General features: G+C 33.3%; 1 protein-coding gene across 2 annotated transcripts in view; it reads right to left on the bottom strand.

The window, feature by feature from the left end:
• Window positions 1–568: 568 nt before the first annotated feature.
• Window positions 569–14,740, bottom strand: part of LOC148311103 (mitogen-activated protein kinase kinase kinase 15-like) — a 30,561-nt gene continuing 16,389 nt past the window's right edge. Inside the window, exons 17-25 of one of the 2 annotated variants that reach the window (XM_088257304.1) lie at window positions 13,274–13,426; window positions 10,531–10,629; window positions 7,056–7,158; window positions 5,688–5,897; window positions 4,742–5,006; window positions 3,555–3,762; window positions 2,643–2,783; window positions 1,879–2,073; window positions 569–884 (exon numbers count right to left, since the gene is read on the bottom strand). In XM_088257304.1, the coding sequence (XP_088113430.1) occupies window positions 623–884; window positions 1,879–2,073; window positions 2,643–2,783; window positions 3,555–3,762; window positions 4,742–5,006; window positions 5,688–5,897; window positions 7,056–7,158; window positions 10,531–10,629; window positions 13,274–13,426 (1,636 nt within the window). In that variant the 3' untranslated portion in view covers window positions 569–622. The remainder of the gene's footprint in view (window positions 885–1,878; window positions 2,074–2,642; window positions 2,784–3,554; window positions 3,763–4,741; window positions 5,007–5,687; window positions 5,898–7,055; window positions 7,159–10,530; window positions 10,630–13,273; window positions 13,427–14,740) is intronic. The other variant, XM_088257305.1, reaches the window with a different exon arrangement.

The following is a 14,740-nucleotide window of genomic DNA, read 5'->3' as shown; positions in this document are numbered from 1 at the left end:
AGAATATGAAAGTCTGGGCATTTACGGGGCTTACGACTGTCATACGTTGGTTTAAGTGATCACTTTTTGTCTTTGTTGAGATGTTAAAAAATAATATGAAAAATAACTCTTGTAATTGGAGATAATCCAGATTTGTGAACAAGTATTTGGACACACTCAAAATGTTGAAAAATACCAAGTTACATTGAGGCCAATGTGATGATTTGTTAGTGATAATACCCTTATTATGATTATTATTTATACCAATAGATTGATATAGAATTTATGCATTAAATGTAAAATCAAACACTGTTTTTATGAGTCTACTCAGTTGTATTTTATTGTAGAAAATCCAAAAAAAATCAATTTTGTGACAATTGTTTCGCCTAGTTATGGCATTTTCAAACGGATGTGAAGATTAAATCTTTTGAAAATGCCATAACTAGGCGAAACAATTGTCACAAAATTAATTTTTATGTGTTTTTTTAACGATAAAATACAATTTAGTAGACTTAAAAAAATCACTGTTCAATTTAACATTTAATACATATTGTAAATTAAAATGGAGTTCTACAAATTAAACGCAAAATTTTTAAAAATAAATGTTATAGAATTACTGAAGACTGCACCATCCGGGAGATAGTCATAGGTTGATAATTCCGCTGCCGCTGTAGTCCTCCGCGCTCTCGTCCTGGCTGCCGAGGTCCAGGGCCCCCTTGGAGGGGGGCGGGCCCCCGTTGCTGGAGGTGCACTTCTGGCACTCCACCACGACCATCGTGCTGGCCGGGTCCGTGTCCACCTCGCTGCCGCTCTCCCTCCGGTGGTGGCTCTTGGACCGCTTGTTCGGTTCGTCGAGAAATCTGTGCTCCACTAGAGCTCGCCATATGCGTAATTCAACGCCACCTCTAAATATTTAGAAAAATCAAATAGTTAATACTACGAGAAGAGAATATGTGCAATTGGGATTCTATTGTAGCGCTACAATAGTATCCTAGTTATACATATTACAATACAAAGAAGATATGTCGCTCACTCCTTTCAAGAACGTCATAAATCAAAAATCGTCAATTTTCAGTTGTGCATGTTTTCAAAATGCGCCGAAAATGTACTATATCCCAGCAAAAGCGGGATATTTTTAACTTAATATTTACCCGCTACAGGGCAGAAAGTATTGTTTTTGCATTTTGAAGAAAAGGTATTGTTTAATTATTTTTTAAATATACTATGTAAATATTTTTCAAATGGAGAAAAAACATTCAGGTTTTACATAAAAAGATCTGTACAGTTGCACAGTAAAAAGTTCAATAAGTGGCTTGATATTTATTTTTAATACATTGTATTATATTTTTAAACTTTAAAAACGTTCTCATGAAAAATCAAGTTTTTTTATTTTTGACGTTCTTGAAAGGAGTGAGCGATATGTGTGCAACTGGGATTCTATTTTAGTGCTACAATAGTATCCTAATTACAATACGAAGAAGATATATGTGCAATTGGGATTCTATTGTAGCGCTACAATAATATCCTAGTTACATTACAATACAAAGAAGATATGTGTGCAATTTGGATTATATTGTAGCGCTATAATAGTATCCTAGTTACAATACTAATATATGGCACTTCAAAAGTATTTTAATTATAATAAAATAGTTTTGTAGCACTGTAATATGTAGTATCCTAGTTATACACTATGATACTATTATAGTACTGTAAAATAGTTCCTATATATTTTTTTCTACTTTTCATCATTACCGACATTATCAGGCTGGTGATGACAGACTAGTTTGATAATGTCAGTAATGACGGAATCCTCGTCACTGGTCAAATAAAATAGAAGTAGAAAAAACTACAAATGTCAGTACAAACTTTAATCTAATATTTTCATTATGACACGCTTACTTTAGCTGCATTTTCTTCAGATCTTCTCTTTGGATGTGAGCCAAGAAGTCTTCCAGAGTATACTCTTCCGAAGTAATTATATCTATAGCCTGTTGTGTTACCCCGTGATCCTTCAACCACTCGGACAGTCTAACATCTATCCGTGGTTTGTAAATCTCTTCCTTCTTGGGACTAGTAGGGGTGGAGTTTTCATGTCTACAAATAGAACAAAAATATGTACATACATTAATAAAAAAAATTTTTCTAATATGTCAACACCAATCTACAATGGTGCAGAGTGGAGATGGACAGTTGAATTAAAAAACCGAATTAAATGGTGACTTTTTTCAAATGAGTCATTACTTGGTTCGGTTTTTGGCTTACAGCTATTCACGGCAATCAGTGCACAAATCTCGATCGGTAGCCTGGAGGGAAAGAGAGGGAGAGGAAGATCCCCCACACGATGGACCGATCAAATTAAGGCAGCAGCAGGCACCTCAGTGGTTGGAGCGCTACGTGCAGCGCAGTCAAGGGATAACTGGAGAAGAGTCATTGCTTCTGCAAGGGTCACAACCCTCAGCAATGAGGAATAAGATGGAGAAGAAGAAGAATGAGTTAAATAATTTTTTGATCTCTCAATAATTTTTTGATCGTTGTATGTGCATATTTGGCTCTTTGGCTAATAAATTTGCCCACCACTGACATAGAGGGAGGTCAGAAGATGAAGACATATCTCATACACATAATGAATTAAACAATATTGCAAGGAAGACATTTGAACTAACCCCTTTTTGACTAGACTATCCACTTGTGTTAGCTGCTGGCAAAGATCTGACATCAGTTGGAATCTGGATTTGTGTTCCTCGAGGATTTGCTTGATGAGGGATTGGTATGCTTGTTCGCTGGTCATCATTTCTTGTACCAGTCTGTAAAATTATCATATAAAATAAAAATACAATAAATACATTACTAAGAATTCAAATTAAATAAATCGACATTGAAATGGAAAAAGATTTTTTTAAATAAATTAATTACCCGCAAAGCGTCTATTTTAGATGCTTGTCTGCAGGTAGGATAGTAAGGATAAGGAAAGTAAATGCGAAAAATACATCACAAACACCCAGACCAATTGAAAATAAATCTTTCTGAAATTCATTTTGCATTGGTGGGAATCGAACCTGCGATGCTAGTTTCGCAGTTGAGCGTCTACCCAACTACGCCACGGTGCCTGTTAACAGTATATTTATAACATTATTATATACACCCCGTATAAGACCACTTTCGAGTTTGTTTATTAATGTAAACACGACTACTTTTGAGAACGATAAATTTTCTTATCAACAGGTGAAAATATAAATATTACAGCAATTTATAATAAACGTATGTTTAAAGTGTTTTTAATTTTTTATTAAAATCTTCATGTTATTCCAATGTTAATGCCAAACCAATTAATATATTTATACAACCTTGTGATACAAAGACTGTGTATAAAATGTATAAATTAAATTATAATAGAGTGTTGAATTTTTTCAACATATCCATGGTTTAAGTATGCAACACCTGTAGCTGTATTTGACAAATCTATACATGTTATGAACATAGAAAAAGAGTTAACCATCATTTACAATGCAAGCAGTGGTCCAAACTACGGGGTGCAGGTCTGGCTTGGACGTGGTAATAAATAAAAAATATGTAACCTGTGATTATCAGCCCTCAGCTGCTGTATGACCTGGTTTTCCAGGGCTCCCCTGAGCAGGCTGTTGTTGGTATTGTTGGAACTGACTGAGTTGATGGCGGAGGGACAGTCCCCTTCCCCCCTCCTAGCTGCCCCTCCTTTGCTGGGTATCCCCCCCTCTTCGCGACCCGCTACGGCTGCATCCTGACCGGCCAAATTGGCTCCCAGTTCTAAAAAAGGGAAAAAGATTGCTTTATTAACACACTTAGGACGGGAAAGGTATTTCTACCCGTTCGGTCGTTTGATGCTTAGCCAGTTAACTGCCAAAAGCGTCTTAAGACGCATAATTTTCTGTGAACGGAGCGCCGCTCATACAAAATTACGTCTTAAGACGCGCCGTTTTAAATGGGATTTTAGTAAAGAAAATCAATTATTTAAAATGTACAAATATATTGAACGCATAGTGAATCTATTAATAATATCTTTGCATACTTAGAATTGAAACCAAATTAGTTTTTACATAAAATTAAATTAAAGAGAGCTTTGTCGTCGGAACAACTGATGACGCTCAGGATTGTCCAATAATCCCCGAGTTGCCGTCACTGTCGAATCTGATGACAGTGATTTTAGTGTCGACTCTGATGATTTTTAATTTTTTCAAATCATAGTGTGTGTGTGTGTGTATACTTTTAATATTAAACGAACACAAACAATTACTTTTGACATATAATCAAGTTTTTATATTTTCTATGACAAATTTTGTGACAACTCTGCACCATGAACAATTAATTTTATGATTATGGATAAATGACTGCACAACTGGCGCGCTCTTCATTTATTTGGTAAGTTTTATAAATAAACATTATTACACTTTCAATAACGATATGTTTAGAAAGTTTTATTTTTGTAGTAAAATTTGCAGTGTGCTGGGTACCGCCATACATGTACGTGCCGGCAGTTAAAGGTTACAGAGATATATATGTGTTTTTATTATTTACAAAAATACTTCAATTTTATACTATTTCTGTGAGCCTAAGCGGATCATTACTAGAAATAGAAATGAAATTGTGGTAGAGCGGGTTCGAACAGAGAAACTTTGACTCAAGAGTCCGCGACACTAACTACAGGACCACAACCCGACCCTTATTAATTAAAAAAATATTACTAATTTGATATTTTTTCAATGAATTATGTAGCATATTTATTTACCTGGCGACAAGACTGTAATGGCTGCCTGAACGGCATTCCTCACGAGGTTATCCAAGGCGAACATCCAGTGAGGCTTGATGCTGTGCATGCGCAGTATGACGTTGACAGCCTCCTGGAACTGGTAGATGGCGAGGTGCAGCTGGTTGATGGCGTCCGAGTCGAAGTCCAGCTCCTCCTTCAGGGAGGTGATAACCCTCTCCAGACACTCCCGGTCTTGATGCATGATGTACTCCTTGAGCGCCCCCATCAAAGGCTCCAAGTGCAGCTGGAAATGAGGTATGATTGATTAACCTAGCCATGGAGATCAAAATCCCCCATATATGAATTTTAATTTGATAACTTTAGTATTATAAGAGCTACTTAGTCCATATTTTTTGTAATATCGAGTAAGTAGCTCAAAAATAATATTAAAGAAAATTTTCCCTTTCTTATTTTTATAATTTCAAATCATTAAATGTTTCAAAACATTGTTTTTTATAAAAAGCACAATAAGTCGGTACCGCAAGTTCTACGTACTTATATATCAGGACATTAGTTTTTTGTCTGCTAGCAACATATTATTTCTTTCACTCTAATAAATGTGATATTACAACAAGGAGAGAGTGAGACAATTAGATTACTCTGCTATTGTTTGATATTCCGATTTCTGGCCTTTCGCTTATCGTCTCGCTCTCGCTTAGTCGACACTTGACAGCGCGCTCGAAAGGATGTGGAATATGTGACTCTGCAACTCTGAGTTACTATGATTTCCATTCAAATATGAATTAGGGTCTTTTGGTACCCCGCTTCAGATTAGGTGTAATCTTTGGGTGATCAGTACGGGAAAGGTTGATTCATACTAATTCACAAAATTTTAAAAATTATCGCATTACAAATTCCAAAAATCAGAGTGGAACTTGGGCCCTTTTACACAGGGTGCAGTATTTGATGTTGTACTTAATATTACCTTAGTTAACAAGGTGCAGTTCACATCCTGCTGGATGCTTCTCATCCACTGGTTGCAGATTTTACTCCTGTCTTGTTCCAGGACACGACACAGCGTAGTCCTGCGCTGGGAGTCCTTCTTCAGAAGATAGAATCCATCTTGCTCGCTGTCACCGAGGTTTGTGCCGACAACAGTCGAAGATCGGGTTCCAGATGATGTCATAATTTCCACCTGGATAAATGAAATAGACAGGTACTTATTTAGAATTGTAAATACATATTTACTGCCGCAATCCGTGAAAAAAATATTTTCACCAATATTGCAAGTACGAGTACACATACTCCATTTTCCCCGGAGCAAACAACCCTCTACTTTTTATGATCTCTTGTATCATTGATACATTTTTTAGTAACAAAAATTGTAAGAATACAACAATCTGTAATCCCTTAATATTTATGACTTGTATATTTTAAGTAACCCAGGAGTCTTATGTTGTGGGAGTGTTCTATACCTCTTTTTTTCTTGTTCATCTCTGGGTAGAACAGACTGGTAGTGACTGCAGATTTCTATATACTTCAACTTTTTGCTGTTTTGAATTCATTGGTATTGTCTTTTACTAAAGTCTACTACTCTACCAGACTTTATCAAAAATATTATCAAAGCAGAACACAAAGATTCATTGTGATGAATAAAAATATTCATATTAATAAATAAAAATGGTAATGACACAAGAGATTGTAAAATGTAAATACGATTAATTCTAGCATTAAAAATTAGTTTATGCTCTTGCAATACTGGTGGCAATATTTGATTTCTTTCCAGTTATTCTTCAATCTGATCAATGTATTTCATGGATTGGGTTTATGACGTAGAACACTTCATTGAATGAGCAACTAAGTAAATTAAAACTAGAAACCAGTGCCGGTGTTACGCATAAGAGAAGCAAGCGACGGACTGTGGGAACAATGAGCACATTGTTGTTGGGTGGTTTTTTTCATCAACCCCGGCCCTAATTATGCTCAGACAGTCTATCACCCTACCCTCAGTATACTAATCACAAGTAACCGTAAACCCAATTCCGATCTGTACAATGTTTTATGGCATCTCTCGCGTTCTACCAATAGTAAGCAAATAGAACGCTTATAAGCATCTCCCGCTGTCTACCAACAGTATGTAAGAGACGCTTTTAAGTGTCTCCTGCAAACAATGTGTTAAGAGTTCCGGATTGTCAGACAGACTTTGAGTCTATGTATTTCAGTTACTTTTGTTCACCTTTTAAAGATATCTAATATATTAATAATTTTGGATATTTTTAAACAAATGTGACAAAAGGGTGACGAAAGATTCTGATTTATTTAATATTATAGCATAAATTCTGCCTGTCCTTACTTCTGGTGATAGCAGACCTCCTGATGAACTTCGTCTTGTAATGGCCATACCATTATGGGACCCTTCACTGTCCGTTTCTATGGGAGGTGTACTGCATATTGTACTGAAACATGTCAATAAATCGGTCAATTTAATAAAATAAAACAAGCAGTTAATTTTTTTTAAATATAGCAAACGTACTATGGTTATTCTTTTTCTATTTGAAATATGAACTCATAACACAATATAATTTATTAGTTTTGTAAATTGGTTAAAACATAAATGTAAGTAAAATACTCGACAAATGTTACTGAGCAATACAGGAATAACACAAGCGGCATGTTGGAACAAATAATCTCGGCTATAACATTCTTGAAAAGCTGTCAACTAAAAAAGAAGAAAAAAATTCAAACATTTTGCCAGAGAGCTGTTGGACTAACAATCAAATGAATAATTGGCTAAATTGGAATATAATATTATTTATTCCCACTATCACTAACAACCAAGCCATTCGAAAGATAATTTGCTCAATTTATAATATGTTTTGACTTCATTAACCTCTGATGTATCCAAATCGGGTTGCGATCTTGCAACGGTGTCACGAAGTTTGGAATTAAGGTTGAGGGTTTGATTCCCCACTCTGTCACAAACCACTCCTATTTTCTAGCACATAGCACTCAACAGTCAAAAAAATTTATGTCTATGGCAATTAATATACAGTAGTCCTGAAAACCTTATGTGGACCGAAGGGTGGCCAATTTTGTGAAAATGCCAGGTTACCGGGAATGTGGCTAAAAAAGTATATATAAGAGTGTTTCCTCAGAAAATGCAGTACTATACTTTGAATTGTATTGCATTTGAGAATTCAACGGAGAATAAATTGCCTTAAATACCCTTACATAAAGGAAAAATATTTCTTCATTTACTGCATTTTACTTATAAGCCTTTACTACCTGAAAATGAAAATGAAGGAATACAAAGTGTACAGTAATTTGATAAGACAGACCTCAGAAAGACTTTATGAAGGCATAAAGCTGTCTACAATGAAAATTAACCAGCCAACTTTACAAAAACTGAAGTTTTTTCAAGCCTGCCAGGGTGTGGTCAAGTTATTTGAACTACTCGGTTATCAAACTCGATAATAACCCAGAAAAAATTGTGATATCTGTTGTAAATTTGTGATATCTGTTTTCCTTTTTAGTGGTCTTACCGTGCGTAGGAAAAAACCTACACATATTTTAAAATATGTGGTTAAAATATAATGTATATAATATTTTAAATACATATACCATTGTTAATACAACATAAAAAATTGCATTTAAAAGTAGATTTTGTTACTAATTTACTATATTCCATTAATATGAGGTATGGAATATGTTTACCAATAGAAATTTCCTAAATGTAGTGGAAATGTTTAGCTTTATGAAGATTTGGTATGAGGGGTATCTAAGAATTGCCATCTTTTTTGTTGCAAAAATTTAGGACCTCCTTGGAAAAGTTTTTTTAATTTTTTTATCAGGTTGTCCAAAAAGGTCAAATACCCTATTGAAATAATATGGCAGTGTGAGCATGCCGCATTCTAGCTTTAACATGCATTTGGTTGATGTAAAAAAATATATGTTTCAGATTCTAATAAATTTTGCTCAATCTTTATGCGGCATTTGTATGAGGTTAACTGCAATGCCATACCACTAAGCCATTCCAATGACAAAACCCTTTCAAAGAATTACAAATCAAGAACTATTCCATTGTCACGGTCATTCATAAGCCAGAATATTTAGGTGGAGTCTGACCAGAGCATTTTGTTCAAACATAACGTCATAACATCGCTTGCGGCGAGCATAAGTGAGCATCCGAAACTATGGATGGAGCGCTCGGCTCGGTGTACTGACTGCCTGAATGTTCACATCGTAACGTGTTACGTTACGACGAAATGCTCCGGTCAGTCTCCACCTTTACACAAATATGAACATTTTGCCTGGGATTTTTATGTTGCCAGCGTGGATATTTTGATCAAGTATTGCATTTACGGATGTCAAGTTTTTTGTTTTATTTCTTAAAGTAGGTACTTGGGCAAATGTTAACTTTATTCATATTATAATCTCGCAGTTGATAGATGAACATGCAACCGGCAATGGACTGTCCCACAAACTGACCGGGAACGTGTGTTTGCAATAGGTCGATAGGCAAGCTGATTAACATGCGAGCGATGAGGAAAGTCACTGACTTAAGCACCCAAAAAATTGTTTTGAGGACATTTATTTTTAAATGAGCAATTATATGAGGCTATTATTGGCTCGGCTTAGTGGAATGTCCTTAGATATGAATTTTAGGGAGCGAATTACGTTCTATTAGTGTGCCTTTTCAAAAAAGGCATGAACACTTCTTGTCCCACGGTCAAATACATGGTCCTTTTTAATAAGTTTACGCACCCTGTCCGCCAGTTTTTTAGGCGGTTTATTTCAACATTTGCATGGACAGCATTAATCGCATAGTAAAATACATATGTGTAATGACAGCTAATCAATATTTTTAAGTGATACCGTGGAACCTCAGGTTACAAACTTTTATTCGGTAAAACTGTTTGTACTCTACCAAATTACCCTATTGTCAATGTTCCCACTGATAAAAAATAAATAAAAATAAGAAACAGCTCCTACCCCCTCTTCCTCCTTCAATATATACCAAAGAAACAACTCCAAAATGTAGACCTAGCATCACATAGGGTGTTTGAAAATGATGCGGAATGCATCGAAACATGTCACAATAGATTTTAATAAATAATAATATACACTAAGTAAAACTTAAATAAAAAAAACATTATCATTTGATAGATTAACAACACAACAAAAAAGATTTTGGAGTGCTAAGTTTCAAAAAAAATTTGCTATTAATTTCATTTTGCATATATCGTAGTCGTACAGGAGAAAGTGACCAACTAACAAAACGTAAAATGTTCGAGAGGGCCATTTAAGTCACTTTTGCTTGGTAAGAAAATAAAAATCAATGCAGTTATTCATTTTCAACAAGTCAATGTATTATACTTCCAAGTTTAAAATACTTTGGGATTTTTTTCAGGGCAATATTAAGCTAGTAAGATATCAAATAGTCAATGATCACGTTTTTGTAAAAAATGCACTTGGTCACTTTCTCCTGTATGACTACAATATGTATTTAATTAAACAAAGATCTAGAAACATTCTAGCTTCCTTATCCATATATGAAGTATCTATTTTTTCCTCCAACATCTTTTACTGCTCATTATGAACAGTTCTAGTTCTTTCGCAATGATCTTCCCGAGGTTCAAGAAGAAGTAACAGAACTCGAAATTTTGTTTGCAAAATGACACATTCTTTCCTCAAGACTTCTGTTTGTAACCTGAGGTTGTACTGTACAGTATAAGACAAATATGTATGTATTTTCCGGATCGGTACACAACATTCATGCGACGGTAGAAACCTCTCAAGTGTAATGGCGGAGTACTTGTGCACGTTACCTGCTGTATGACAGAGACGGAGAGTGTATTTGTATCGGAGAAAGCAGAGATGAGGCGAGGCGGCTGGGCGCGGGGATGGATCGAGTGGCCATTGTGATTCTACACTTGCAAAAACAAAACAAATGGGAGAAGGGGAAAACAGAAAATTTAATATGCGCCCATATTACGGGGGTATTAATGTCAAGCGGAAATCAAACAAGCGGGAACTATATTAACCATGGAAACATGCATAAATAAACAAATATTCAACAATAATTACATATTGCGGGGTAATTACTACAACTGGATAACTCATTACATATATGCTTTCTTACTTGACCCAAAAGTCATGTGCATATTATTATATTTTAAAAATGAACTTTTTTTTTACCAATTTTTTTTTTAAATAGAACTAGCTGCTCCTGGCTATGCGTTTCTGTGGCTCAGTCTAGTTAAATGAAAAACAAAGAAAAAACATAACACATATTTCTAATATATTTAATTTCACAATACATACTTGTGAGTATATAATATTCTAGTAGCTGTCAAAAAAAACATGCTGTCCACCATGAGTAATGTTAAGTCTTGCGTGTTTTGCTATCATGTTCAACAGATGGCCCTGCCAATAAGTTAAAAAATCAATGTTTTTCAAAAAAAATAAAAATTATCTGTCACAGACAAAAACACACGTCGCAGGTTACAATTTCAAAGCAAATCAGTAAATAACTTTAGAAGATTTGAGATTTTGAATAAGCTGTTTTTTTTAAAAATAAATTTATATAAAAAAATTTCATTGGTAGATAAATTAAGAAGATTTGAGATTTTGAAAAAAGTTACATTTACATTAATATAGATAAGTTCCCTAATTGAAGCAATTTCCCGCATTGTGATTTATGAAGTGTATATTTTGTAGGAATTTAATTTGAGTTAACTTACAACTTCTAATTATTCAATTTGATTATTAAACAGACAATGTACCTTCTGAGAGCACTTTAAAAATACCCAATACATAAGACAAAACAATGGTTTTATTGATGGAGTTGAGAATTTAACTCATAACCCATAATCTTGAACTTAACAAGACAATTAATAACAAATCAACAAAGCCTGTTCATTGTTAAATATTTATTAATTTCCATTGAAATTTTGTTAAAAATTTCCAAAATGTAAAAAATATTTTTTTTGAAATAAATATGTAAAAATAAAATATATTTTCTATTGAATAATTATTTTATAAAATTACCTAGACCTGCCATGGCAACATAAATTATTCTTTCGGCGCAACACCTAATGAAAGGAGATGACAATAAGTCTCATAAGAAAGCAAGAAAGCCAAATTACAAATACGTTTTAAAATAACATCCCACGTATGACGATAATTCAAGTCTTTTTTAATGTTCATATTTAAAAAAAAACAATTATGTATTCTTTTTGCAATATTATCAAACATTTTACAAAAATCAAGTTTTTGGTATAATATGGTGAGTAATTACAGTTAGTGAAATAATGATTTAAATAGACAATTTTACATGTAAATCAAATTAGAAAATATAATAAATAATGTTTGCTTTTCTTGTTTAGTGATAATATACCTAAAATAATGTGCTTATTTTTAAAGAAAATATTATGTATGTAGTTGTCATACCCTAAATTTGCAATTGTACATTTTTCAAATATGTATTAAATTTCTTTAAAACACTAAATGATAATAATAAAACACTTTTTTATTATTTGTATTAAATCTGGCTTTCTGCTTCGTAAATAACTTTTGTGCACTATTTTTAACGCAAATATTATGTCTGTCAATAAGTTATTATTATAATCGTAAAACTGTTAAAAAGACACCACAAGATAAATATTACGCTTTTTAATTTATTATTTTTAGTATATACAAATCGAGATTATCGAAACAAGTAACACTGTTATTAAATTTTTAATTTAATAAAAAGCAAGTCAAACAATAAAAAGACAATACATTTACAATTGATTATTATTGTTACAAATTATATGTAAGTGGCAGGAACTATACCTACATTTGAATACTTAATTGTCAAAATAATATCTTTATTAATGACATCTTATAAGGATATAAGGGTTAGAATGTAGAATAGTTGCATTTAAAAAAAAAAAACTTTTATCAATGCCTGCATATTTTAATTTGTTATCATGGATTAGATTTTAAAATGATCATTCAGGTAAATAAATCTCCAAGTAAAACTATTGAATAATGGTTTACTAATTAAAAATAAATTTATGTTTAATTGTTGGGTAAAATATCCAAAATTAAACACAGTTTATTTGGTTGAATTCTACATTTATTTATGTATAATTTAATACGTGACGCGTTTCGTCTTCTTAGGACATTATAAAACACGCCAACATGCGTCACATATTAAAATATACATAAATAAATGTAGAATTCAACCAAATAAACTGTGTTTAATTTTGGATATATTACCCAACAATTCAATATGGAATTCTACCAACTGTCTGCAGTTACAATAAATATTTATGTTTGCTTTCAAAATCACCACGTCTTTGCAGAAATTCTATATGTATAAACTAATAAGAAGAGAGAAAAATATTTATATATTGATATCAATAATTAAATTCATGCCATGATTGATGTTTATGGATGCAAAATAATGGCAAATGGTGAAAATGAATGGATGCTGCATTTCAGCATCAGTATTACTCGAGATCACAACCACTTTCTGAATACCTGATGGAGTCTGTTAATTTTGTTGCTTTCAGTTTGACTTACTCAATTTCCGGTGAAGAAGGAACATTAGTGGAGGGGGTACACGGCTGGCTGGATGGGGTGGTTTTCAAGTTCAGCACACTCGTTGCGGGAACTGAGATGCTTCGACTGAAGTCATTTGGACCGGCAGCCAAACGAGTAGATGCCTTTTTCTTTCTGAAATATTTTGCCAATTAGGAATTAACCTTTCCGGGAGTATGGACGTAAATAAACGTCGGTGCGAATTTTCCTCAAAGGAGTATCGACGTTAATGAACGTCGAAGTCTATCTGTCAGTTGGTATGATGTAATTTGTATAGTAATGACATCTCGCTCACTCCTTTCAAGAACGTCATAAATCAAAAATCGTTAATTTTCAGTTGTGCATGTTTTCGGAATGCCCATAAAATGTACTATATCCCAGCAAAAGAGGCATATTTTTAACATAATATTTACCCGCTACAGCGCGGAATTTTTTTTTTTGCATTTTGAAGAAAATGTATTGTTTAATTATTTTTATAAATAAATTAAATATTTTTCATATGTAGAAAAAACCTTCAGGTTTTACCTAAAAAGATCTGTTGCACAGTAGAAAGTTCAATAAGTGGCTTGATATTTATTTTTAATACATTGTGTTATATTTTTAAACTTTAAAATCGTTCTCCTGAAAAATCAAGTATTTTGATTTATGACGTTCTTGAAAGGAGTGAGCGATCTGTGGATATTTGTATTTGACTTTGTCATAAAATAAAACCTAGAGATAGTGAGCTTTATTTTTTTATTAAAATGATTTTTACATAATTTCTATATTCATAATACAAAGATTTTATTTAAAAAAAAATACATATTTAATATTAAAAAAAAACTCACTCCCCAGAGAAAGTCCGACATCAATTATTGTACTCCTGGAAAGGTTAAATTGTTAACAGTACGTAAGTTTTAGGAACTCATACATATATCATCAATCTAATGACGCTTTATCATTCAGTTTATAATAGCTATGTATGGTTGGATAGGAAAGCTTTTATTTAGCAGAGACCCTTTTATCAAGATTTTTTTTCAAAGGAATAACCCGTAAAGCTTCTATTTTAGAGGCTTGTCTGCAGGTAGGATAGTGAGAATAGAGGTAAATGCGAAAAATACATCACAAACACCCAGACCAATTGAAAATAAACATATCTTGATTTCATCTTGCAACTGGCGGGAATCGAACCCGCAATGCCAGTTTCACAGTTGAGCGTCTACCCAACTACGCCACAGCGCCTGATGTGTATACAAGATCCCATTTTTTTATTGAATTTTTTGATTTTTACACAAAAAATATTTAAATAATACAAAATAGTTGGTAAATATACAAAACATTTCAAATATGTATAATGTTTCTACCTCTCTAATAAAGTAGATGTTTGTCAATCATGGGTAGAATGGTGAATGTTACACATGTGTAAAGTGATCACTTAACCAGCCTTTGACAGGTAAGCACTGTAAATGC

Source organism: Brachycentrus maculatus, unplaced genomic scaffold (genome assembly GCF_059751285.1).
Source record: "Brachycentrus maculatus isolate JH-2025_06_01 unplaced genomic scaffold, ASM5975128v1 h1tg000077l, whole genome shotgun sequence".
Lineage (NCBI taxonomy): Eukaryota > Metazoa > Arthropoda > Insecta > Trichoptera > Brachycentridae > Brachycentrus > Brachycentrus maculatus.
The sequence above is the reverse complement of the archived record's forward strand: the minus strand, read 5'-3'. Positions and strand labels throughout refer to the sequence as shown.